The 26677-nt window shown below is 53.2% G+C and overlaps 7 protein-coding genes across 7 annotated transcripts; 5 read left to right on the forward strand and 2 right to left on the reverse strand.

Moving 5' to 3' along the window:
- Nucleotides 1-1455: 1455 nt before the first annotated feature.
- Nucleotides 1456-2817, reverse strand: A1O1_08385 (uncharacterized protein; the record flags this gene model as incomplete). Its single annotated transcript, XM_007729247.1, has 2 exons — nucleotides 1456-1584; nucleotides 1639-2817. The coding sequence occupies 2 exons, from the start codon at nucleotides 2815-2817 to the stop codon at nucleotides 1456-1458; spliced, it is 1308 nt and encodes a 435-aa protein (XP_007727437.1).
- A 6345-nt stretch (nucleotides 2818-9162) lies between these two features.
- Nucleotides 9163-9844, forward strand: A1O1_08386 (uncharacterized protein; the record flags this gene model as incomplete). The annotated part of the gene is made up of 2 exons (XM_007729248.1): nucleotides 9163-9297; nucleotides 9425-9844. 2 exons carry the CDS (start codon nucleotides 9163-9165, stop codon nucleotides 9842-9844), a joined length of 555 nt encoding a protein of 184 aa, XP_007727438.1.
- Nucleotides 9845-12962: 3118 nt separating this feature from the next.
- Nucleotides 12963-14383, forward strand: A1O1_08387 (mannan endo-1,6-alpha-mannosidase; the record flags this gene model as incomplete). The annotated part of the gene is made up of 2 exons (XM_007729249.1): nucleotides 12963-13766; nucleotides 13823-14383. The coding sequence occupies 2 exons, from the start codon at nucleotides 12963-12965 to the stop codon at nucleotides 14381-14383; spliced, it is 1365 nt and encodes a 454-aa protein (XP_007727439.1).
- A 481-nt stretch (nucleotides 14384-14864) lies between these two features.
- On the reverse strand, nucleotides 14865-15211 carry A1O1_08388 (uncharacterized protein; the record flags this gene model as incomplete). Its single annotated transcript, XM_007729250.1, has 2 exons — nucleotides 14865-15132; nucleotides 15177-15211. 2 exons carry the CDS (start codon nucleotides 15209-15211, stop codon nucleotides 14865-14867), a joined length of 303 nt encoding a protein of 100 aa, XP_007727440.1.
- Nucleotides 15212-17207: 1996 nt separating this feature from the next.
- On the forward strand, nucleotides 17208-17796 carry A1O1_08389 (vesicle-associated membrane protein 4; the record flags this gene model as incomplete). Its single annotated transcript, XM_007729251.1, has 2 exons — nucleotides 17208-17309; nucleotides 17554-17796. 2 exons carry the CDS (start codon nucleotides 17208-17210, stop codon nucleotides 17794-17796), a joined length of 345 nt encoding a protein of 114 aa, XP_007727441.1.
- A 1204-nt stretch (nucleotides 17797-19000) lies between these two features.
- Nucleotides 19001-21746, forward strand: A1O1_08390 (protein Arg-6, mitochondrial; the record flags this gene model as incomplete). Its single annotated transcript, XM_007729252.1, has 2 exons — nucleotides 19001-21632; nucleotides 21691-21746. 2 exons carry the CDS (start codon nucleotides 19001-19003, stop codon nucleotides 21744-21746), a joined length of 2688 nt encoding a protein of 895 aa, XP_007727442.1.
- A 953-nt stretch (nucleotides 21747-22699) lies between these two features.
- On the forward strand, nucleotides 22700-25053 carry A1O1_08391 (uncharacterized protein; the record flags this gene model as incomplete). Its single annotated transcript, XM_007729253.1, has 3 exons — nucleotides 22700-22914; nucleotides 23049-23183; nucleotides 23283-25053. 3 exons carry the CDS (start codon nucleotides 22700-22702, stop codon nucleotides 25051-25053), a joined length of 2121 nt encoding a protein of 706 aa, XP_007727443.1.
- Between the last annotated feature and the right edge of the window lie 1624 nt (nucleotides 25054-26677).

Genomic DNA, 26677 nt, shown 5'->3' on the forward strand with positions numbered 1-26677 from the left:
GACTTGTTCTGGTCTCGTCGTGCAATCGATGTTCGTCGGCTACTTGCATAGCATGGATGGTACAACCGGGTTGCTACGATGGGCGAGGCGACCGATCGGGGTGCATGTATAGACCTGACCTCCTAGGGAGCCGTACTCCCTTCACCTTCACCTTCACCCAGTCCTCCTCTGTCTTTGTAGGTGTGCATGCGTCTAGATGCCTCCTTGCATGTGCAACTGGCACTTGTCGATTGTGCGATGCCTTGTAGTCTGTCCACAATATGGCTTCACGCTCCAGTTTCCGCCAGGTGTTCGTTGCACGCTGCAAGATTGAGAGGTAGGCCTTTGCACGGGGGTGTTTCAGTGGCCGTAGCTCTTCCGTGTGTTTCAAGTTCTCTGTAGTGAGGCCTGGCCGTGGGGATCAATGAGGACTTGCAGATTCCCGCGGGAGCTGCTTGTCCACATCGCTCGACAAGGATGAAAGTCTTCGACCAATCTACGCGTTAGTAAAGAAGAGGAGCTTTGGACACCACATAACAGCATACAACATGTCATGACGGCCCAAACTGTGATGAAATACAGACGAAGAGCATTGAGATGTTCATATGTTGGCCGTGGCCGTTGTTAGTATGAGGGGTGCCTCTACATCATCAGCCACATCTCCAGGCGGCAGGCACCACTGCACGCAAGAGCCACTTTTGGATGCCACAGTGTGGCACGCCAAGTGCAGTCGAGGGGGCTTCCACGTGATGGCTAGGGTTACCCGGGAGGTACCTAGGTACCTGAGGTATGCACCAACTGCACGTGATTGTTCTCAGTGTAAAGGTGAAAGCGCCACGGCGCCTCCCGTAAGCGAGGCTGCATCATGTTCAAGCCATTGCGCCCAATCAAGCCACACGCGCATGGCTACAGGGGTCTTGGGCCAAATGTCAGATGCTTCAAACCTGCGCCCAGATCTCACTAACCTGGTGGCCCCTCAAGTTGTATCCATGATGGAGGTTTTTGCAGTATGCGATAAACGATAAAACGTGAATCAATCGGGTAACCGCGTCCACCTTTTTACACATCAGTCGCACGAGCAATCTGCCCAGTCCAACCGGAAACCGACTTCATTAGAACTGTAAGGCCTGGTCCCTAGTAACTGAAACGCTCATCCTGGTCTCTGAGTCTACCGTCCATCATCCGAGCGCCGTGCAGATAAAAATACTCCCTCGCCCTGTGGTGCCATTCCGAATCCCTGGGGGTATAATAGCAACAGAGGGACACAGAATTCCCAGAAGCCGTCAAAGAAAACCATCAAAACGTTCCATCTCATCTTGCCAATCGCTCGAGGCTGCCATCCATCATATCATGCCTTTCAACACCACAGTACCCAAAATAATTACCCACAGGAGCCATGCCTGTTGCGTTGTATTATACAGTACCAGAGTCAAGGTAAATAACTCAACAGACGTAATCACAGACGATATCTGTTCATCATGCTGCTGTTGCTGCCGCCGGGCTGCCGCTGTTGACATCGCTGCCAGAGTCAGATTTGCCGTGTTCGTCACGGGACATGCCGTCGGCGGTAGAGCCACTGCCGCATCCCTTGACCAAGATGTGCCTCTGTCCACGAGTTAGTACCGTGGTGGAGACGAACTGGAAGGATACAAGACTCACCTTCAGCGCATCCTTGCGCGAGAAACTCTTGTCACAGTGAGTACAAGGGAACGGCTTCACGGCTAAATGGATCCTTTTGTGCCTCTTCAAGTCATGGTTGCGATTGAAGCTCTGGGGACATTGATCACATTTGAAAGGGCGGTCGTGAATTGGAGGCTGTTGTGGAGCGTTCGTCCGTTGCTGGCCGTACATAGCTTGCGGATTCGCAGCGTAGCCGCTATTGAAGCCTACTGGCAACATATTCGCTTGCATATTGCCCACCATTGCCATCTGTGCTCCTGGGCTGTGTACATTTGTCATAATAGGGCCTGGCATTGCTGGCAAAGAATACGAAGGAGGAGGAGGCCGCATAAATGGCGCCTGCGGTTGCGGTGGGAGTGGCCCTTGATGAAGGGTGGGAGACATACGCGGTCCATGCAGCCCGTGCAGATGCGGGCTCTGAGAGACTGGTGTAGATGTCGCATAAGCATAACTAGACGGGTGGGGACCCGTGCTGGTCACGGTTGTGAACAAGGCAGGATTCGGGGATGGCTTGCTAACTCCATCGTGTGGGGATATAGGAGACTGTTGGCTCGGCGGTCGAAGTCCATTCTGCAAAGACGACAGGACATGGTGCTGATGAGCAGAATTGGTGGCACTCATGGGAGAAGACATCGGGAGAGAGGCGCCGTATGGCTGAACTGAGTTGAGATCATAAGGAGGAGGAGGCAGGGCCGAAGCTTCTCCAGCGGTAGGGGAATTGGTGTGATGCCGCATCTGTGGGCCTCCCATGGGTGAAAACATGGATCGAGGAGGAAGCAGAGCGTTCCCGTTGTGCCAGGGCTGAGGGGTGAAGCCCGTGTTATACCCGGTCGGTGTTGTGCCAGTATTGAAGAAGCTAGGGGTGTAAGGAAGAACTGGTACTGCGGCACTGTTTGGGGTCGTGCTGATGCCAGATGAGGTTGCGCTTCCTTCTGAGGCCGAGTTTGATGGCGGAGTAAGAAGTTGACCCAGGCTCACAAGCCCAGGACCGGCGTGAGAGGCGCCGAGGCCGGAGAGCGGAGGAATCTTGTGAGTCGATATGGGAGTGAATTGGATGTTCGATGGCGGTGGCAGCTCGAACGCAGGAAGATTAGATGCGGCTTGCCTGCGCTGGGTCAGGCTGGCCGGCGCATTGAGGGCATCAAGGGATGTCCCCATTGGAAGGGGTATTGCGACGGACGCCAGAGTGGCTGTTGGCGGAGTTTAACTGCGCGATGGCTACAACGTGAAGGGAAAGTACCAAAGACAAGACTGATGGACGTGGGTCGGCGGCTAGGTCGATTGTCCTATATATTTGGCAGACCTCAGAGCCAGTCTATTGCAGGGTCACCAGTTGAAAAGGCTGGCGAAGGCAGCACAACAGTTTCCTTTTCGCTTCGCGAGTGGCCAGGTCTCTTGAGTGCGATATCAGGATGCGTACACTGGCCAGATGGAGGATTTCGGGTTTGATATGCGCAAAATGGTAAGGCCTTCTGTCGACCTCAACCGGGCATGCGATACAGAGTGACGGTTGTAGCGAGGATGGTGTTTGTGGTGGAGCGACGGCGAGTGATGATCGGTCTTCGGCTGGGTGTCAGCTGGGATTTTTGCGGCCACCTCAGTGGTCGTGGGGCTTCGGTGGACGACTCGGACTCGGCTTGCTGGACAATCGAGGAAAGAGATCTGCACCGCCGACAACCAGCGGTCAGGTTCCGAAGGACAGAGATCCGTCGAGGACAATGCGCGTTCGACAAGAGATATAGGTTCCCGGGTCGTACTCAACAGGGCAGGATTGCTTTGAGGGATCGAAATACCGTGGTTTTGGGTGAGAGAAGTTCTGGTGAGGCTGTGGAAAAGAGCGGTTCAAAGACTGATTTCAAAGATTGAAGAACCTTTCAGAGCGCGATCCTTTTGGTCGGGGCAGCACATGGCGTTCTTAGCGGGCAGCTGGCGGCCGGCTGGCTGGACGGGCCTGTCGCCTGCTTCGCCTAAAACGAGGAGAGCTTTGTCGAAAAGGGATGGCGGAGACAGGGAGATGCTAGGATGCGAGAGCCATGGAGGCGATAGCTGAACGGGCGGCGGGCTGCAAGCTTCAATGCTATTAGCACGCGCGGGTGCAAGGCTCATGGAAGCTGATTGCTGGGCTTGTTGGTGGATGGGAACATTGGGTGGGCGGACGCGGGAGAGGCTAACAAGACAGGGGACAGCACAGTTGAGTCGAGGTCAAGGTCGACATGGGGCCCGGTCAGTTGGTCTCAGTTCCCTTCCAACGAAACAGTCTGGACCGAGCGTTGCAACAGAGTTTGATCCCCCCCAAAAGGGACCTCAAGAGATTGGACGATGCTTGAGGCATCGACTACGCCGGAAGTAGCTTGGGCCATTCGTGATGGGGAGCAGAGAAAACAGACTTGGGTGGAGAGGATTGTGCTAGTCACGCAAGCGCTGGGGGATCACAACCAAAGTGCCTGTCGGTGGCTTTTCCTGGGCACAAATCGTCCACCTGGGACATGTCAAATCCTCTAGTGTGCATTGTACCGTAGCTCTTGCATGATGCCCACTTCTTGGACACGAGATGTGTACCGTGTACGGATGTTGAAGGAGGCCCAGGGACGGGGAACAGGCGCGACGTGTGAGACATGCAATAACAGAGACGTCGGACGGGAGACATCATCGCAGGTCAGGCTGGAGGAGCTCTGGGTCGGGATGTTCGTAAAGGGTTCGTGTGTGAGAGAGACAGAGAGGGTGTGCTTGTCAGAAGGAGGAAAAGAGGTGGCATGGTGAATTGCATGCCCGTTGTCGACACCGACGTTCCTAGGTAGTAGGTCGTAGGTAGGTACTATTGAGCAAGGACACCGTCGTAGACTATAAGGTATGTACCTACCTAAGGTAGGTATGTCTCTACCTGGTACTACTACATGATGCAGATTTCAAAAATCGCCCTTGGAGCATAACAGAAGACGATCATATGTACAAATTAATACTGACAGTGCGCAGGCACACTGGCGCAGCGCAGGCACCATCCCTAGCATTACATACTTCTCGACACAGTAGGTACACAGTAGCTTGCTGAATGCCTATTTCTTCTCTCATTACCTCAATCACACGGTCTCACCCACATTCTTGTTATGTACTATAGGTATACTACGTACTACTGACGAGTCGGCTATTTTGACCAGTTCTCTCTGCCTGCCGAATCTCGATCATCGTTCTCGACCACCATGTTACTTGTACCAGTCTTCCAAAGTCGTCCACTGCAGTGCCTAGCGGCCCTAAGTCTGATGCCAGGTGCCCACACACTGCAGCGTAACCAAGCGGGCTCCCCAAAGTGCAAAAAAAGCAAAGACCCCGGGCCTTGTCGCGCGAGTGATGGTCTGTGTGTCCGATTCCTTTCAACCAGAGCTGCAACTTGATCAAGTTGGTACCTACAAGGATTGATCCCCCTAGTAAACCGGCACAGGACTAATGAATGATACATGCTTACCACTAGGTGGTCCACTGTCGACGAGCTATCCAGGTCGTTATTCTCGAGCAGATCCCAAGCTGCAATCGCACCTGGGACCACGAACAGTTCCATTTTCGTGTCTTGAACCGGCTGAAACCCTCCATCACTCCACCAATCCGTGGTACCACGGGAGTGAAGAAGTGGGAAAGAAAGGGTTCTGGCCGCTTGGAAAACAGCTCCAGTCCTGTTTGTGGTAGGATTACCGCAACCTAAGGACCGGCACTATCACTGATAGGTACTATTGCGCTCGCTGCCAACGAACCTCATCCTACGGGGGTGCTATAACGTCCGTCGACCATGTTTTCACGATCCGTGGTTCTTGATCCCCGCCCCCTCTCCGGGATTGTCACTTCCAGGCAGCGTCTGACTGGCTACTTACACACAAAGCATAGTTGTTTCCTTCTGCTGCCAGATAGGTCGCGCCTGTGTTCGCAAGTCGTCCTCCTCTCAACGACCCGTTCGAACCGTCCGACTGCCTCTGAAAGGTACCAGTCCAAACCTAGTCTGAGTCCCGAACACAATTCTCCGAGTTGTTTCCTTACGACCGGCCAAAGTCAGCTTTCGGCGGAGAATGCGTTTCTGGTATAGGACATCCTGGTTAAGTACAGGGTAGGAGCGACACGGAGACTTGGTCAAAGCGCTTCCCGAACTGACTACGACTTTCATCCTAGTGCTCGGCGGTCTCCCAAGCATCACGCAAGCTCCACCACCTTCAATTGACGATGGCTTAGTTTTGACACTATCCTACGGGTGATCTTTCTATTGGGCCGCTCGCCCATCGGCGGTGTGAAGGTTTTCGTCTACCGGTTAAGCAGTATACAGCCATGTGGCTGCCACCACCATTTGCCGTGTCAGACGCCAGGCAGCGGACGCGCCTCAAGATACGTCTTAGCTGGTCATGATATGGCAATGGAAGTCGTCTTGGGGCCCATGCTTAGGCAGAAAACCCAAACCACAATGGGCCCCAAAGAATCAGCCTCCACTCAACCCGCTACCTTGGCTTTCCTGGGAGCTCAGCCAGCCCAGATATATTATCTTTTGACTTTGAGGGTCATTTTGGAGCGGATGGTGCCCACCCGCCTTCACATTGGAGATCGATCTTCCAGGTAGGCTTCCGAGGCTGCCACACATCCACATTCGACGCCATCTCATCACCGCGTCCTTCACCAACGGGTGTATGATAGGTGTGGGCCTACATAGGAAGCACTTTGGCAAGACTTGAAGACAGGAGCAACGTACTCGAAGCTCCTGCTGTCTTGCTATACGGAAGGGACTGCACACCGTGTACACGGCGGGCTGATGGCTTCGTTACTGCTTGTCACTCACCTCCTGGCCTCTTCGATTGCTCATACTTCCTATCACCGAGTCTCACGGCAGTGATTGGATCACCCGAGCAAGCGAGTATGTGGTGCCTCAGTAAGCAGATTGTTTTACGTCAAAGAAACTGATTCCTGGAGCAATTTAAGAGCTAAGCTTGTCAGGCGGCAATCCCAGGTCATCAGGAAGATAAAGTGGGCATCTGTAGAGGACAATTTAGGGGATCCAATGGTTACTCTCCCTAAGCGAACCGCCATCCCGGTTCGACCCCCTTGAAAGGTGCCCCTGCAGATCGCGCGCTCGGCGTGGCCGCTGACAGCCGCTTATCGGGCTGGAAACGCCCTATTGATGGTACTTCTGAAGCTATCCTAGGGAGGCTTTAAGACGCGCGTGTGACTCTGTGAGGACCTGCGAGCTGCTACTGACTTGGAGCCAGATGTTGACATTCGGATCGACGAATATCAGATCCGGTGGCTGTTGCCTTGCCGGAAATTGTCCTATATCACTTTCCGTGACAGTACAGCTATTCGCACATGAAACGGACTCATCTGTTCCTCCGGATCTGGTGTTGATTGCTCGCCGCCGACTCGTCCCCTGTCCCATGTCCATAACTGATTTTACCCTGGCTAGCGCTCAATATTACTGCGGCTGAGCTGTCTAGCACCATGTGCATCTCTCTGTCCTGAGACACCGGCCCCTGACCGGAATTTTCTTTTTCGTGGTGAACAGGCTCAACACGGCATTCTGTGCTGGTTCCGCGACAAACATGATTGAAATGTGTTTCGGGTAGGTGCGTCAGCAGATATCACGAGTCTCGTATGAAGCAGAGATTACGGCAACACAGATGGTTGCCGGACAATCCAGTTCTGTTAGGGGTCTTGTTGCACAGACAGCGCCGGGTCATTGGGCTTTCTGATCCCACCGCCGCCTCGTCGTCTTGCAACTACTTCGGTCGTGCCCTTTCTCACTGCTCTGGTGAGATGTCACTACCTGTCATGGGCAGCAGCATTATATGTCTCGCCTACACCGATATGTGTGATGGTATGTCGCGCACGAAGCTCAACCCCGAGACGATGATCTTACCTCGGTCCGGTAGCATGCCAATTGTCCAGATTTGAGACGCAACAGTTCACAAGATACTCGGACTTTTTGATATCACTACAGGTCGATATTGCAAACCTTCACTCGCCATAAACGCATGGATCTGCGGCCGAGCAGATGGCTTTTTCACTTGGGGCCTGTTTGGCGTGGACTGTTGTCATGATCGGGTGGGTGCCCCGATCACAACAGATATCAACTACAGGCCCAGAATTATTAGGCACAATGCCTAGGGTTGTGGTCCTTTTTGTCAGGGCGGCCCCCTGTGCGAGTCGTGGGCCTGTTCGTGACAACTTTGGTATAGTCAACAAGTGACCTCCAGGCTTATACATTTCTTTTCGTGGCGTTGTTCGAGGAAGGGATCACAAACGCCGCGCGCAGGGCACCTCAGGGAAGCCAGTCATATTTGGCGCAGTCAAAATCTGAAGAAGATCAAGTTGCTCAAGATTAGCCTTCCTTAACAAACCCGGCCAATCTACTAGTATTGTGCTGACCTTGGACAGCCCATACAAAGCCAGCAGCTGCCGCTAATGTATCACAAGGTCAGCAGATAACCATCGAATCACCATTTCTTCGCAGTCTTCTCCAGCGCTGAGTGATGCAGACATGCAGCTCTGCTTAGTGCCGGATGTACCGTTCTCGTACACATTTTTTGACGAGAATGGGAGCACACAAAAAACTAGGAATTACCACTGTTGAACATATATATTGGGACCATTTTGGGAGATCACACTGTTCGCATGACAGCAGATGTTAGGGTTCGCTCCGAGTCTTGTTCTACCAGACGCCAGCAGGCACACCCAACACAGAAGTGGCTGACTTTTTGTGGTAAGGAAAGAAGTGTCTACTGCATTTAAAGATTGAATTACCGATGAATCTAAACCACCGTGCTGTGGATTATACCGAGAACATTCTCTGACCCGCAACTTGTGTCAGTAAGTTAAGGCTTGTCCTTGTGGGGGTTAAGATGGGAGTTCGCAGGGCATAACGTGCCAGGCTCCGGCGGAATTTGCGCCAGACCAGGAGGCGCACGCTGGAGGGCTGCCATACGGACGGCATAAAGCAGGGTCTGTTCGAAGGACAGCGATTTGGTGCACTTGGTCGTCCTTCTTGCGGGACAGGAGATCTCCCTTCCGCCCCTACGTACCAGCAAGAGCTGGAAACTCTTCAGTGTGTGTCCTGTCATGAATTCTGTCCTTGTGTAGAGTTTCAAGACTTGACGCAAGGGCTTACTGCCGAAGCTGAAACTGGCCAGCAGTTCAACTCGTCACGTAGTGGCCATTCTCATTCAGATAGTAGTAGAAGTCAAGATGAAGTCCCTTTTGGCTGCAAACCCTTATTGGCTCTCGAGACGTCCGTGCTTATGTAATAACCAGCCTTGCGCGGTGGTGTGTCGAGTGGAGCCTCAGGGTCACATGATTCGCGGACCCCGGAATGACGTCGATCTCGCCCGCCGCCAATTGTCTGCACTTGTTCCTCGTGCGCTGTTTACGCGAGCCATCTTCTGCACTCGACGACCCAAAGCTGCCATCAATCCTCGATTTGGACTGCATTCTGTACATACTCAGCAGCAGTGTGTCTCTTTTACCCTGCACTCACTGCCCAAGATGCATCCCAAGCCGATGAAGAGTTGGATCCCCAACATGTTCCGAATGGCAAGTTCTCCCCTTTCAAACCTCAACTCCCGCCTTTCCCCGGGGCATCTATCTCGCAAACTTAAATCGGTCGATCGATATATGCCTGTATCAAGCAAACACTGGGGTTATATACACATACACATACACACACACACACACTCTCTCTCTCTCTGCCCGCGCATTCCTGAACCAACAAAAGTCATTCCAAGCTGACCTCTTCGGCGCTGCACAGGGCAACACGCTGGATGTGATCACTCTGTTCCACAAGCCCAGCATCCCCGCGTCAGTCCGCGTCCTGAACCAGCTCAAGCAAGCATCCGCCCAAGCCAGCGAGACGGCCACGGAAGACCAGGCGTCCGACCACACGCCGCAGAACACCGCCGTCACGCGCGACCCGTTCGAACTCGAGGTCACCGAGGCCCCGCCCACGCCGGACCAGCTCAAGAGTATCTTCGAGTATCTCGGCCCCGGGGTTGCGGGCGAGCTGGTCAAGGGGGCCGCGAGCCAGAGCGATGCCCTGAGGAAAGTGCAGGAGAATGGTGATGCGTTCACGAGACCGGTCGTCGTGGATTGGCAACGGGCCAAGGCTGTGATTGGAGACAAGGAGAGCGAGATCCTCAAGCTGTTGAAGGCCGAAAACGACAAGGCGTAATAGCGTCAAACGTGCCAGCATTCATACGTGAAGGAGATTTGAAAATTAGATCCTTGGAAGTATGGCTCGCTGCGAAGCTAAGCGGTCATCACACCATGCGAGGATGGTGATGGACTGCACCACCTTCTGGACGGGAAGGATATATCGGGAGGCCATCCATGCTTGAATCTGATATCTTGTGATACCCCGAAAAAGCAAAAAGGAATGTTACGCGGATTTACCACTGCACCGGCATGTAACGGCATTGCTGGGTTATGTCAAAAAGCTCTATACGAGAATGAACTCCATCCACATTACAGATCTCATTCTACTCTGAAAAGTGTTTGGTCATTGATACTTTACTCACGACGCTGTCTTGGGATGAGCGCACGATGATGGCAGTCTCCCGCAATGGTTTTGAGCCTCGCTGGGATCGGTCTCCATGACCCTGTTTTACCAAAGGACGGTAAGCGCAATCCGAGGAAGATAGCAAAGAACTCACACAGCAGGCCGGCGTCGAGACACATGAGGATGTCAGCTACGGCTTGGACAGCCACAGCCGCGTATTCGCAGGCCCGAGGTCACTGGGATACTTACTCCACGTGACGGCGATTGCATGATGTCCGACGGAAGTCCAGCATGTCCGATCGGCAAGCAAATGTTGCTCTTTGCCAGCGATGGCCACGCGAAAAAGGTGCTTTCCGTCTTCGGAAATCATCCCTACTGCCACAATTGTCCTGTTTCATCGCTCTGACATCCCGTCGATGATAGCCCAGATCATAGACGACAACCGAGGAGGTCTTACACTCTCCCAGCCTTGAGTCCGTGAGACATGTCATTGCATCCGCAGGAATATCGGAGTCACGAGTAGGTCCACGACTCGCCCAGGGGGGCGCCCTGGCTCCAAAAAGGACTTCAACCCTAGGCATTGTGCCTAGAGATTCTGGACCTATAGTTAGTATCTGTTGTGATCGGAGCAGCCACCCGATCATGACAATCGGGTACGGGATGAATCGAAAACCGAGTGAATCTGGGAATGCTGATATCGACCACGGAAGACAATGTGAGAGGTTCTGGCGGGTGAGCGCCCTATCTGCTGACTGCTAGGTCCGCCTCAGAAACACTTCTGGTGGCATTCGTATGAAGTATGCGATGTCAACCTTGGGATGCCACTCCCGTTAAATCAGCAGGAACCAGGTAGCTGGTAGGTAACACGGTCGTGGGCATCTGATCATGTTCCCCAATGACAACATGATTCTTGTCTTTCAGTTGCCAGGGGAGATTGCTGCCGCGTGTCCTTCCCAGCTGCGATCCGCTGTAGGCGTACTCGACACGGTCAATCCAAGAGGCCAAGCAGTTCTTGGGAGAGGCGCAGCCTTGGGGGTAGCCAAGACAGTCTCAGGTATGTATGCTCGGGACAGATTGCAGTCTCAGATGTGCAGAGCAACAGCAACATATGTCAGGGACCTGGCTGGGCGAGGACTCCACGGCGATTGAACCAAGACAGCAACATCATTTCGCCATGAGTCGACCCTGAGGTGACGAGGCATGAATACTCCAAATCTTCAGTGACAGAGTGCAGCTTGGCACCAAGGAAGGCTGTGTTCAGAGCCTACCATGCCGCCAAACATGCTCAGTCCGAGATTGGAGAGGGAGACACTTGGTCGGTGGCAGAGACCACTTCTGGGATTGGATGTCCTAGTATCTGGCAGAGCTGGTAGACCTTGGATGTGTCATCTACTGTAACCAGTAGGTAGTGGTCACCGTCCTTGGCGGCAATCCGCTGAATCTGGAGAATCACGATTGCGTTCTGCAAGGCATCGGAGCTTTTCTTGACCTACCATCAACGTGAGACATCCCCAGCCTTGAAGCCTGTCCAAGAATCTTCAGCACACGAATTTTCAGACGTCCAAGACTCGCCGAGCGCGTGTATACGCAGTAGATCAAGGGCGCAGAGCTCGGTCAAGGAACAGAGGGGAAGTGACCAGGAGAGGTGACAAATTCGTTCTTGTGGAGGACGCGCGGATGGGTCGGAGAGCTGCTTGGAACCAGGCTGGGCCGTCTGGGCAGGGTCAGCGACAACTTCAAGATACCATCATGACTGCAGCTATGAAATTGCATGTCTAGAAAAGACTGTAGCCAAGGCCGATATTCGCGCACAGTTAGATTCAATTCAGCCGTGGAGGAGGAGGAAGGCTTTGGAAGCCCAGAAAGGCGTTTGGTAGAGCACCTACCAGAATTATTGCTGGTGGGCTGCTGCACTGCTGCACTGCACTGCTGCACTTGGAATCGGCCGGGCCCTTAAAGGCCAGGGGTTAGGCCCCTAGCCTCGTTTTACTAAATTACTAGTAGTTGAGGCTTCAGGTACCCTAGGTCTTCTGGTTCGGTGGTACCTATGGCCGCGACAGGCGGCAAGAGCACCCTAAAGCTCTAGGCATGGTACCACCTGTGAGTTGACAGGATGTACCTGCTTGGGACATGCATACTAGTACACCATAGTAGATACGTAGTAGGTGCCTGGAAGAGCTACGCAACCTGGCCCGCCCAGGTGCAGACCAAGGCCTAAGGAGCCCCGACCACCGACCGGGGGCTTCCGCCAGCGTCAATATCGGCCAATGCTTGATGACACTAGACTGCATGAGGCGTAAATCCACATCCGGCTGGAGCCGTTGCCCTGCACTGAGCCTGGCATGCGAACAGACTCAACAATGCATCTAAAAGCATATAGTCTTCTCATCACTTGATCGCAGAAGAGCCTACTAGTACTTCCCTCAGGTCCAGTTCCAGTTCAGTTGCAGTTACAAATCCCCGACACCGCTCGTATTCACTCACTGTCACCAAAACACTCCCTCGTCTGTCCCTCGCTGCGCTGCGCTTCTCCGCTTTAGACGCCTCTCCCGCTGTCCAATCCTTCCGATCTGAGATCGACGGATCAACGGTAACCTCCAGATCACCCCCACGTCACCGGACCAGGGTGCGACGAACCAACAAGAAGAGTCCATCAAGATTCGGCCGTTATTCAGCACAACAGAATACATACTGCGATACCCAGACAAGCGAAATAGAAACTGTGAGCGTCGCCTCACAGCTGCGGCAGCGACAACAAGCACAACAAGATTGCTCATACAGAAACCAGGCAATGAAACCGTTTAGAAGAAGATCGGTCCTGGCGACAGGTCTCTCAGTCCTTCTTTCCATCCAACATGTCCTGGCGATACAACTAGATTTACAAAACACACACTCGATCAAATCGGCCGCAAGTACAATCGCGGGCGAGATGGTCTCATACTACACTGGCTATAGGCCTGGCGATGTCCCGGGAAATCTACCCGCACCGTATTACTGGTGGGAAGCAGGTGCAATGTTTGGCGCCCTGATTGACTACTGGTACTTTACCGGAGACGACACCTACAATACCATCACCACTCAAGCTCTGCTTCACCAGGTCGGTCCTGACAACGATTTCATGCCTCCTAATCAGACGAAAACCGAAGGTAACGACGATCAAGCATTCTGGGGCATGGCTGCTCTCTCCGCGGCAGAGAACAAATTCCCGGATCCTCCAGCAGGCCAGCCGCAGTGGCTCGCTTTGGCCCAAGCCGTGTTCAACACCCAAACAGCTCGATGGGATACCACGTCTTGTGCAGGCGGTCTGAAATGGCAGATATTTGCTTTCAACAATGGATACAACTACAAGAATACCATCTCCAATGGCTGTTTCTTCAACATGGCCTCTCGCCTGGCTGTCTACACCGGAAACCAGACATATGCCGACTGGGCTGTCCGGATGTGGGACTGGTGTTCGGCCATTGGCCTTCGGGATGCACAGTACAACTTTTTCGACGGCAGCGACGACACCCTGAATTGTACCCGGATGGACCACATCCAATGGACCTACAACGCCGGCACTTTTCTGGTCGGCGCCGCCAATATGTACAACTTCGTGAGTGAAAGTCGGTCCAAGGAGGCAGAGAACAATCCACTAACTTAGATTGACAGACCGGAGGGAGTCAGGAGTGGGCCGATAGACTGAATGGCATCATCGGCAACTTGAAGGTTTTCCTGAAAGACAACGTCATGTACGAGCAGGCGTGCGAAATTCCCAACAACTGCAATGTCGACCAACGTTCATTCAAGGCGTACCTCGCGAGATGGATGGCGGCCACAGCGGTCAAGGCACCTTTCACATATCCTCTTCTAAAACCGATTTTGGAAACCTCAGCAACGGCCGCGGCTGCGGCGTGCACGGGCGGCACCAACGGTACTTCGTGTGGGTTGAAGTGGACAACAGGCACGTTCGACGGCAGCACTGGAGTCGGCGAGCAGATGTCAGCCTTGGAGGTGATTCAATCCAACCTGATCGATATCGCTGCTGGGCCCGTTACAGAGGTCTCAGGAGGAACGAGCCAAGGAAATCCGAACGCCGGAACAACTAGCGACATTGGGCCCAGTGATCTGCACGAGGGAGAAGTGACCACAGCGGACAAGGCTGGCGCCGCAATCTTGACTGTGCTGCTAGCCATGTTCGTCATAGGCGGTGCATGGTGGATGGTGGTTTGATTTGGCGCAGTTCGGAGCGTCTTTATGATATTGATGACTAGCCAGCATTGGTTCGGCGTTTCTACAGTCCATGACCGGACTTCGATTCAGAGCATCGGCGTCTGGAGTGCTGGACTTTCCAAAGTGTCTTCGAGAATTGAGCATTGCGAGCTGGATGACAGCAAACTGGGAAGCCGGGGTTTTTTGTGTTAGATATTGCATTAAGAGCTCGAATGATTCCGGAACAGTTCTCATTAAGGCTAACTCAGCCCATGGGCACACAACATGAATGATACCATCCCAACCCAATTTGAGTATGTCCGTTTCTTGCTTTTTGAACATTTTCTCTCGAGTTCATGAAATCGCCATGCATCAGTTTGATGTATCATATCATGGTTCCGGAGCCGAGTTATTGGTTTTCACTCGTGAACAAATTCAAACTCCGCTTGCAAGCAGCCCATTACTAGTATAAAGAAGCACAATGTTTTTGGATGGGTCCCAACTACCCCTTCTGTACCTCGGCCCTCAATTCCTCTTTTATTTTCTGCCGTATCGACTGCTCTTCCTCCTTCTTCTTTGTGAGTTCCTCTCTCGCCTTTGCCTGTGCCTCGGCCGCTGCCACCCAGATGGGCTTGTCGGATTTGCTATACTCCTTCAACTGGTCGAGGAATTCTTGGTAGTCCTGCTGTCGCTTGTCACGTAGCTCGAGGTTGCGCTTCTGTAGCTCCGGGTTGAATTTCTTGAAAAGTTCGCCTTCCGCGGGGGTCACGCTGTAAAGGGCGAGGGAGGTCGGGTCAGCTCAGGAAGGACGGACGGACGGACCGATGGATTTGGGACCAAATGCGACATGGGATGTTCTCCCCTTGCGAGAAGCGTAGAAATCGGACTCGTAAAGCACGACCACAATTTCGCTGGATATATGGAGGGAGAGTGTGAGGGAGAACGTGAGAGAGTGGTGTCTTACTAGTACATCAAGGCCGGTCCCCCTATGCAGCAGGTGATGAACCTGTCGCGATCCTTGTCAGCCAAAGGAAAGGACACATCAGGATGCGCGGAGTTGGTCGCCTCTTACACTGCTGCCATTTTGGCATACATTCCGCCACGAGAAGCCATCTTGCGATATAATGCGATTGGGTTCGTGCCCGGTTTGCCAGCAGTGTACAGTCACTGATTGCCAAAGGTGTCCGACGCAGCGGAGGCGAAACAAAGGATGGAGGCCGTCAAGTCAGACGCGAACTAGTCAAGGCATGCGCAAATCTACATCTTCCCCAAATCGAGGCTCAATTAGGTAGGCATGCCTGCAGTGTCGATGATGGCTAGTAGAGATCCAGACTCTTTTCTGCTGCGCGCTTGGTCCTCCTTCCTATTGGCGGAAAGCGAGCTTACATAAGATGCGAGTAGTGGATATCTTTCACGCCGTATAAGCATCGGGCGGTGCGCTGCTTTGTCTGCTGCCTGCGCACCCAGCGGGATTCAGACCCTCAAATAATAGAATGAAAGACCCCTTTGACGTCGAGTCTACATTGGATGAGTGGCGCGGCGAGGATGTTGGTTAGAGAGGAATGATTGTAGCCTGGTGAAGAATTGCATCCGGTCGATCCATTGTGGAATGACATCTCCGGGGATGAATGCTAACATATGGTGCGCTATTAATGCACGCAGATCAAAGAGAATTGAAAAGTAACGAGAACCCAAGGTACCTGAATTGGCTACTGCCTGGCAAGCCTACCTGGCAAGCCTACCTACCTTAGGTACCTAAGGTAGGTACCAATTATTCACTCAGACATAACCTGACCACGGAATAGGCGGCAGGTTGTCGGGCATAGATGGGTAGCAATTAACGCCCGTCTACCTAGGTACAGGTGCCTACTATATTATTTGCATTATCATGGTGCCGTCATGTTGCCGGGAGCACAGCCTCGCTTCAATACGACACGCGAGCGAGCGAGGGCCGGGCGAGCGTTTTGTCAGCCACCACCACCTAGAGGCCGTCGCGTCCCGTTGCCACGGGCTCACAGGACTGCAAACCGATAATTCGAACCCAGAGTTTCATTATTGAGGGACTGAGCATGAAAGATGTAATCATTTTTATAAGGATTTGACGGTCTCCTTTACAATCCTCCAGACCCCGTCTGAGACATTGTAGGCATGGATTGAGCACACAAGTAGTACCTACCTAACGCACCTGGCTGTACTACGTACCAGTTAAGCTAGTCACCTATACCTAAGGTAAGGTATCTACCTAGGTAGGACCCTACCTAATGTACCTTAACGTACTGAGAGAATAGAAGCTGGGAGAGAGAGCACTAAGCAACCACCAAAAAAAGCGTCACGTGCAGTGAAACATCTTTCGGTGCCAGGGGCTGCAGTGTCAATCGGTAAGGTATTTCGTGGCCTGTGCAGCCAAGCAGCTGCGTTGCCCGAGTCGAAGTCCGTCGAGCCGTCTCAGGATCCCTCCGTGTGCCTCCCTCATCCCCCTGACACACTGCCATTGCCACTCCGACTTGCTAACAGTTAGTACGTACTGGGGGATCCTGAGGACTCCTTAAGTTGCGCCAGGCTCCTCCATCCGCCGGGCCCTTGCCGCAGCCAAAGCGCCAGATTACCAGCCCGGCGTCAGCTTCACCTTTCCAACCTCCAACTATCCATACCATCTATCTTTCATTCCCATTCCATTCCGCATCCCATCCCATCCTCAATTCAACCACCACGTAATCAAACTCGCACTCGCTCCACATACTTTACAACTTCAGCTACTGTCGTCGCCGTGTCCTCGTTCTCTGTTTCATCATCGTCGCGTCGATAATCGAGACCCTCACCCGTTCAGTCCACAACTCCTTCTACCATGGCCGACCGAGACCAACCTTACGACCCCTACATCCCCTCTGGTGGACAAGGTGGCGCGCCGCAGCCTGGAGGCAACCAGAGAACAGCTGCTTTGCAAGCGGTATGTGTGAAAACATTCCTATTTCGTACCTTGAATCAAATATTGGGCGGTTGGCGCTGGTGGTATCGCTGCCTGCGTTGTCGCAGTCGGGCTTGTTCATGAGAACATCCTTTGAGCGTAGCAAAGGGGCCCGTCGAAGGACTGCCCATCGCTCCTACCATGCACACGCCCCGCGTTGATGGCGTTTGCTGGCCTCGACCGCTACCTGTTCAAACTTTGATGGGCGAAGCTGACAGAATTGCAGCAAATCGATGACACGGTTGGTGTGATGAGAGAGAACATCAACAAAGTTTCTCAACGAGGCGAACGACTCGATTCCCTACAAGACAAGACCGACAATCTCGCCGTTTCCGCCCAGGGCTTCCGAAGGGGTGCCAACAGAGTCCGGAAACAGATGTGGTGGAAGGACATGAAGATGCGCATGTGTCTGATCGCCGGCATCATCATCCTACTTATTGTCATTATTGTCCCAGCAGGTACGTCTTGAATTTCTGTTGCGTCAAGTCAAACACTGACGGGGAACAGTGGTGGCCACCAGGTAGCTTTGCGCAAGATTGTATACGACACGACACTCCAGCGACATGCTCCTTACGAAATGGAATTGTTTCTGTCTTTTTGGGCTAGCGTTTGTACAACTTGAACTGAACACAAGGCGCTCCAATCTGTGAAAAGCGTTAGAGCATCAGATCCCCGATGGTGTGTCCGGGCTGTACTCTTGAACAGCAGACCCATCCAGAGCAGAGCTGGAGGAAACTATCGGCGTGATCAGAAGCTTCGACAAGCGCTCAGGGGCGTCAACGGATGATGGACAGAGGGATACGTGCTACAATAATACCATGGTTTCTTCAACATTGCTTTTCGACCTTGTCTTCCGCATTCCAAGTGAGATTTAGTGATATATGGTTTGCCTTGTCGCCAGATGGCTCGAGTGGGGAGACGATCGTCTACGTGACCTCTTAACAGTCGCACTGCTTCAACAGGAAGGTAGAAAGACAGGCCTGAGAGACCGAACTCTGTCCATACTTTTGCTGACGCGAAGATTCCGGTGCTTTGCATGTGATCCGGAGATATAACAGAAGCATTGACGCAGAAGGGCGTAGAATTCTTCGAGCCGGTGAAATCGCCTCGCATTCCTGGCTTACCTGACTAGTAGCATGTTCACTTGCCATGCAGCGCGCTGATCATGCAGGGCGTAGGCCCCCTATGGACCAAAAATCCCCTAGCTGGCAACAGATGGTGAAGAGAGTGAAATTTTTTCGCAGCAGTGCAGCAGCGCAGCCGAATGTCGGCCTGGGCAGACACGCCACTCACGGACACTGGCAGTTTGGCTCAAGCGTTGGAGAAGCACCCGCAAGAGCTCTGGAGATGGTTGGCTCCCGTCCCAGGCACTGCTGCCATTGATACAACTCCGAGTCACATTTATCACCCCGCAGATATTTTGTTCTTTGCTGCACCGATCGCAGGAAAAAAATTGAAACGGGCCAGAATCGCCGACGTTGCTGTTCCATATATTCAGTTGCAGGCGTACCTCACGATACTCCTGTCGGTCGTCTTCGTCTAGTAGCCGACCTTCGCCATTTCATTCACTCTCCGCTCCCTGGTACAGCTCGAGATCCTCTTCTGAACGCCCGACGTCACCGACCTTGGATTTTCCCCAGTCTTGTACCAGCTGCCGCATGACTTGAAGCACGATGTCAACAATAGGTGCGGCCGCTGCGCGAGCAGCAACCAGGACAGCTACGTCTGCTCTGCGTCCTCATTCATCTCGAGCTCTTCGGTTCGCTCGACCCTCCTATACACCTCTGGTCGCACACCAGATCACTTCGCGACGGACATACTCGTCTCCCTCGGAATCCTATGCCTCTACAAGGTCGACCGTAGTGCAGTTGCTCAGTAACATTGGGTCTAAGAGAGAAGTTCAGCAGTACTTGTCACATTTCACGTCAGTCTCCTCACAGCAGTTTGCCGTTATCAAGGTCGGCGGAGCTATCTTGACCGAACACCTCAAGACCCTCTCCTCCGCTCTGGCCTTTCTGAATCACGTCGGTCTCTACCCGGTCGTGGTGCATGGTGCGGGTCCTCAGTTGAACAAGATCCTAGAAGATTCGGGGGTCGAGCCACACTTTGAAGATGGAATCCGGGTGACGGATCCGAAGACATTGGGCATTGCGCGAGCGTTGTTTTTGGAGGAGAACCTGCGTTTGGTGGAAGAGCTTGAGCGTCTCGGCGTTCGAGCAAGACCAATCACCTCGGGGGTCTTCACCGCGGACTACCTCGACAAGGAGAAATACAACCTCGTGGGCCAGATCAAGCGTGTTGACAAGAAGCCCATCGAAGCTGCAATCCACGCTGGCTGCCTTCCAATCTTGACCTCGATGGCCGAGTCAGAGGAGGGTCAGGTCCTGAACGTCAATGCGGACGTTGCCGCGGGCGAACTAGCTCGAGCCCTTCAGCCGCTCAAGATTGTCTACCTCTCCGAGAAAGGTGGACTATTCAATGGAGATACAGGGGAGAAAATCTCCGCCATCAACCTGGACGAGGAGTACGACCACCTCATGACCCAGTGGTGGGTGCGACACGGTACGAGGCTTAAGATCAAGCAGATGCGAGAGCTCCTGATGGACTTGCCTCGCAGCTCAAGTGTTGCCATCATTCACCCTGCAGATCTTCAGAAGGAGCTATTCACGGATTCTGGTGCGGGCACTTTGATCCGCCGAGGCAACAAAGTCCATGTCAACACCTCCATTGACCAGTTCAAGGACATCGACCAATTGAAGGAAGTTCTCATTCGCGACCGTGCTGGACTCGATGCCCGTGCCGTCGTCGACCGATACGTCCAAACACTTCGAAACCGGGAATTCAAGGCCTACTTTGACGAGCCCATGGAAGCCTTAGGTATCGTGCTGCCGCCCAACGGTGAAACTTCGCTGGCTCACTTGGCCACGTTGACCATCACGAAAAATGGATGGCTGACCAATGTGGCGGACAACATCTTCACTTCCATCAAGAAAGACTTCCCGAAGTTGATGTGGACTGTCAAGGAGGACGACGAGAATCTGACCTGGTTCTTTGATAAGGCCGATGGTAGCCTGTGCAAAGATGGTGAAGTCCTCTTCTGGTATGGTCTGGAGACTAGTGACGAGGTCAAGGATTTGATGGTCGAATTCACAAAGCATGGCCGACAGATGTTTGGCGATTTCAACCTCGAGTCAAGACTGCAACGAGCTGCAAGGGCCGCCGCCCAACTAGCCAGCAATGCGGCCAAATCGGCAGGATTGTCCCAGAAGCGAGGGTTCTCCACGCAAGCCAATCCTCTGAGGGCAGCAAGACAGACCAGATATGTGGCTAAACCCGCCATTTCTGTTCGCACGTATGCCACAACGAACCCCAACCCTCCTCTTGGTGCGAAGAACAGCTCAAACGACAAGCCTTCGAGAGTCGCCTTGATTGGAGCAAGAGGTTACACCGGCAAGGCGTTGGTGGATCTCCTCAACCGCCATCCTCATTTGGACCTCCGTCATGTTTCATCTCGGGAGCTTGTGGGTCAGAAGCTTAGTGGCTATGACAAGCGTGAGATAATCTACGAGAATCTGAGTGTGGAAGACGTCCGACAAATGGAGGAGAACGGAGATGTCGATTGCTGGGTCATGGCTTTGCCCAATGGCGTATGCAAGCCCTTTGTCGATGCCATTGACCAGGCGGGCAAGAACAGCCTCGTTATCGACCTGAGTGCCGATTACAGGTTCGACCCTGCCTGGACCTATGGTCTTCCTGAGCTTGTCGACCGATCCGACATTGCTCAAGCCACAAGGATTTCCAACCCCGGATGTTATGCCACGGCCGCTCAGCTTGGCATTGCACCGTTGGTGCCATATCTTGGAGGCCAGCCAACCGTTTTTGGAGTCTCGGGCTATTCAGGCGCCGGCACAAAGCCCAGTCCTAAGAACGACGTCAACAACCTGACCGATAACATCATTCCTTACAGTCTGACAGACCACATCCACGAACGCGAGATCTCTACCCGGCTGGGAACCCCCGTGGCTTTCATCCCTCACGTCGCGGTTTGGTTCCAAGGCATTCACCACACCATCAACATCCCGCTGAAAGAGGAGATGACATCGCGCGACATTAGAAACTTGTACCAAGATCGTTACGCCGGGGAGAAGCTGGTCAAGATCATCGGTGAGGCTCCTCTGGTGAAGAACATTGCCCATCGTCATGGTGTAGAAATCGGTGGATTTGCAGTTCACTCCAGTGGCAAGCGAGTGGTGGTCTGCGCCACGATTGATAACCTCTTGAAGGGCGCCGCTACACAATGTCTACGTGAGTATTGTTCCCTCGTGAGGTCCCGTGGATACAATTGCTGACATTCTGCGCACAGAAAACATGAACCTGGCTCTCGGCTACGGAGAATACGAGGGAATTCCACTTCCATGAACGTGAGGTCAGGTAGCAGGGGTCCATGGATGTTCCACATCTGCCAAACATCCTAGTATTTGGAGATTGGTGCGGACACGATGGACAGCCACGAGTGAGCAACACCTCAGCTGTTTTTAGTTGCAAGCCTTATATGATGTGGTGTTTCATTTTGCCCCTGCAGACCGGTCTATCTAGACAAGGAAGAGCACGAATATAGAGAAGGGCTCCAAGCGACAGGCGATACAATATGAAAACCGGGGCCGGGCCATTTCAAGCGTGCTGCATTGCATGATCAGCTGGATAGGAGTTGGAGTATTGATGTGCAGACCAAAAAGTGGGGATGGTATTGAGTGAGTCGCATCGAATGCGGCGAGGCTGTGATGAGAAAATTTATGATTCTTTTACTCGACTGGAGGGCATTCAAGTTCTGTCTGAGGCTGGTGTTAGAATTCCCTTTGCATACTAACATATGACGGACCATTTCTCTGACTGCGCTGCGCACCCGTCGCCCACGTTTTCATCCAACTCACGACGCGTCCGGCCAGCCCTCCTTGCCGCGCACCCATTCCTTTCCATTTCCTACTCAATACGCTCCTTCAGATCAGCTTTCTTCATTCGGAATCTAGCCTCGACAGTTGAGGCAGCCAGCCCGAGTTGATCGCAGACCCAACACGGACGCGGCTGCGGATACGGCACGCTTCACCAAGAGACAAGATGTTTTACAGCCATGAAAGTGAGTCCGGTTGTTTGCAGCAGTCATCTGCTGCAAGACACTGGAGAAGTGTTCAAACGCAATCCAGAGACTAACGAAGTGACCATTCTAGTGTTGACGAGTCGTCAATATGGCGTCGCGACTATCTGGTGATTCAATCCCTCCTCTTCCTTCCTTTCTCCTTATGACGGGCGATTGGCGAGTCTCTCACGGTCGCCGTTGACAGTCTCCTGGCTTTCCCGCCAAATCATGATGACCAATGCTTCTGTTGCTCGCGCGTTCTCTGCACTCTCATACAGATGCTGACGGAATCTTCTTCCACGCGCCCTCTAGGCTCGTCGCAACCCTCGGTTCAAAGTCCACCTTGAAGAAAGTCACCCGCCGCGCCATCCTGGACGTCGACCTCCCAAAAGCATGCCAGACCATCACCGAACCAGTGACGCCATTGGCATTGCGCCTGCAGAGCGATTTACTGTATGTACCCTCTTCCCTTGCGTCCGAACAGCCCTGAGCACAACATGGCACAGACATGCTTCCGTGATTCTTCGAACATGAGCTGGGCTCCTAGTCACTGCTGTGTGGGAGGTAACTGACTTCGCGGGCCACAGATTCGGTGTCTCGCGGGTCTTCTCGCATCAGTGTGGCTATGTGTTGGCGGACGTGACGAGTCTGAGGGACAAGATGAGAGTGTCGCAGCATGTCTTGAGGGATATGGAGTTGGATCCGGATGTGGGCAAGATGAGGTATGTATTCTCTGGCGGGTATTGATGGAGACACATGCGGCCTTAATATCTCTCTGGCATACCACCACGAGAGCTAACCCACCTGACATAATATAACAGACCCGAACAGCTAAATCTTGCGGAAGATCCATATTTCATCCCCGACCTTGACATCAATTTCGATCTCACAGCCTTCGGCCTGCCTTCAGACGGGTCAATGTCCCCTGGTCTCACCTCCCTTCACACTCTACCGTCAAGTCAGTCTAGTCAAGCCATCCACGAGGATGACGAGGCCGGGTTGGAAATCCCTTCCCTGGACACGCCTGGCGGATTCGGCATGCTTGATGTGGCATTCGGTGCAGGAACAAGTTCTGTGGTCCAGACTGGGAGTCGTGCGGCACATCCACCTTCGGTGTTTGATGAGGAACCTGCCATTATTGAGGATCCGATGTTCGATGTCGACGACGACGGACTTCTCCAGCCTGCGATGTCGGGAGATATCCAACACAGTGACACTCAGGGTCATAGAAGTCTCCGCCTTGCAAGTGAAAGCGTCGACGCCGAACGGGACCCTGCAGACGCCTTAATCCTGGACGATGATGTGCTGATGTTTGGAGACGATGATCAAGTACCGGCTGAAGCACCCCCAGTGACGCCGAGAGCCACAACAGTTGAAAGCGAGCTGACAGGACACCCTACCTCCTCCGTCCATCCGGATGAGCGGTCGGAAGAGATATCGGAGACTGTGGATGCGCCACAGCGACGAGCGCGACCCGTAAAAGCTCTCCGGCCGGATCAGCGCACCGAATTGAGCAATCGAGACCTGAACGACTGGAACGATAATTATCTTCTCAACATGGCAGCAGCTCTGCATACTCGACTCAGCCAGACATCACGCTACGAGGCGAAGAGAAATGCAGAGTTCTGGGCCCTGCATCAAGGAATCGGGAACGTTGCGACCACCTTTGCTGACGAGCGAGTTCCGCATCCATTCGGCATGTTCAGTGGCCACTCATTGTGGGATCTGTTGAGAGGTCCAGATATGGGCGCGAAACGATCTCGCAGCAGCTCACTTACGGGCGACGATTATGGAGACGAAGATGCTAGAAGAGTTAGAGCCAGAACGACAGCACAGGAGGAGATTGCCCGTGGCGACAAAAACGAGGTCTTCAACTTCGGCGATGACGACGGCTTGATACTTGCAGCAGATGACTTCAATCTTGAAAGTGAGGTTGGTCGCCATGCACCTCCGTCGCTGCCGGACCGGTCCTCGGGCATGCCCTGGAACATCTCGGGGTCTCGCCAAAGCTCAGCACAACCACTACTGCCACGGGGTAGTGGCCTAGTGAGATTGAGCTCGAGCGCTGGCGGCCTTGTCGGTGGGATGGAACTGGGGCCTCCCTCCGCTTTCGGTAGACGTGGATCTCGTTTCACTTCGGCCAGTCCATTGCTCGGGAAAGGTCCGGCCCTGTCTAGACACGGCAGCCAGGAAGCAGGGGAAGCGTTACGACTCAGCAGCATCGAAGATGACTTTGCAGATCTGGACGCGCAGCTCGGTGCTGACGTCGATGTGGATTTCGAGCTCTACGGTCCATCTGCCAATGTTGACACTCAGACCGCAGCACAGAGTCAATGGATTGCGGAGACACTGGAGAACGAAGCACACAATTTCCTCACGTTTGTCAATACCAAGATACAGACCCTGGCGGAGGAAGATGACGAACGTGACGACATGGTCACCTTCAACGAACTCCTTCCACCGACTCAGAACTCTCAGATTGTCGGTGCTCAAGCTCTTCTTCACGTGCTGGCGCTAGCGACCAAGGGACTACTCGAAGTGTCTCAAGCGGAACCATTTGCCGAGATTGAGATTGCCGTTGTCAGCCGCTAGACTGTACGAAGACGGAGTGAGGTGTACGGATAGGCAAGTTAACAAGATCAGAGGAGGGGAGCTTGAAAAGGGATCCAAGATGTCAATGGAGAATGTTTGACGAGCTTGTATCAACACGGGAGGAAAAAGGTGTTCGAGCTATCTGCTGGACAAGCGTGGCTTATGACTTGTATGGATACTGCTGTAATGAACTCGTACAGCTACGTACCACGGGAGGGGCATCGTGATTTCCAGAAGATGTGCTGAAAGGAGGCATTTCCGATACTGCTGTGACCGGAAGATTGAGATCCGGCTTGCAGAGATTCGAGTGGATAGACAATGTCATCACACGACGAGGTTCAGCCTTGTTGCTTTTCAAACAAAGGGCCTCCTTATCCATTATGGTCGGGAAGGGATGATTCGATTCAGCGAACCAAACTCTCCGCCGTTTGATCTTGACGCTGGCTTCGACCATAACCCCGGACAGCAGACAGGCCGCGTCCCATACATTGTGGCGCAGGCAACGGCAGAAGATATATGGCTGCGGGCTCGTCGACGTTTCAGTTTTCTTCGGCTAGTCGACGACGACGAGGGAGAGCCAATTAGGCTGAGATTGCAAACTTGAAGTCGGGCACACAGGGATGTTGTATCACGGGGTAGCCAAAGGCATCAAGTAACCAGCCTGCGCCCACGCGGCGCAGGATATGTAGACTGTGGCTTTGCTTTGCTTTGAAAGAGGCGAGTGGGAGGGAGTATTGCTTAGCGGACGATCTGAGTGGCAGGGCAAAGAACGCGTGGTCGGTTGCGTCGAATCAGAGGTCTGTGCCTGACATGAGGATTGCAGCGTAGTTCGAGTTGAAAGGAGTGTGGATTGGGATTGTGGAAGCTTGCGAATGCTTGCGAATGCTATACCGGTAATCTACGGTTAGGTGCCTGCCAAAGGTATTCTACCAGTCATCTACCGCAGTCTCTTTCTTTGTTCTCCGCAGTTTGCAGCCAGCCACAAGCAGCCACCGCCATCTGCACTTCAAGCTCGGTATCACCGGCAGCTTCTCACGACACCCTGACGACACAACTGTACACAGTAATGCAGCGATCGAGTCAAGCTGTGACAGTGTGTCGTTCTCTTGTTCTCCAAAAGTACAGTTCTATTGTGTTGCATTCATTGTTCACCTACTCCCACTCTCTCACAGCCTCCAAACCAGCTTCAAGCTTACATTAGATCACCTCTTCTGCCCTTTTCCTGATGCAACCGGTGGCCCACAAAGCTAGCCGGGGTGCCTCCTGTACGGCATTCCCCTACTCCAAGTTCCACAGTACTATACTGCATCCTTGTTAGGCGCTCTTTAAATCAAGTGGTGCCCGGAAAGTGGCTTCGGTAGCCACACTGGTGGCAGTGAGCCTAGATTGACCTTGTGCCGGCGCAAAGGTTTCGACTTTGTTAGGATCTTGTTGATCACAGACCACCCAGCTGCCAGTGACACTGACATCTCGCAGCAGCGACACCGACCATATTTTGTCGAGGTCAAACTGTGATGTTATGACTGCGGTGTTTACGAGCCACGAGACTCCTGCGCATTCTCTGACAATCGCTCCACCAACTCATGTTCCTCTTCAGATCCCTCCGCTTGACTGTGCTTTGAGA

The sequence above is a fragment of the Capronia coronata genome, assembly GCF_000585585.1.
Source record: "Capronia coronata CBS 617.96 chromosome Unknown acBCG-supercont1.8, whole genome shotgun sequence".
Classification (NCBI taxonomy): domain Eukaryota; kingdom Fungi; phylum Ascomycota; class Eurotiomycetes; order Chaetothyriales; family Herpotrichiellaceae; genus Capronia; species Capronia coronata.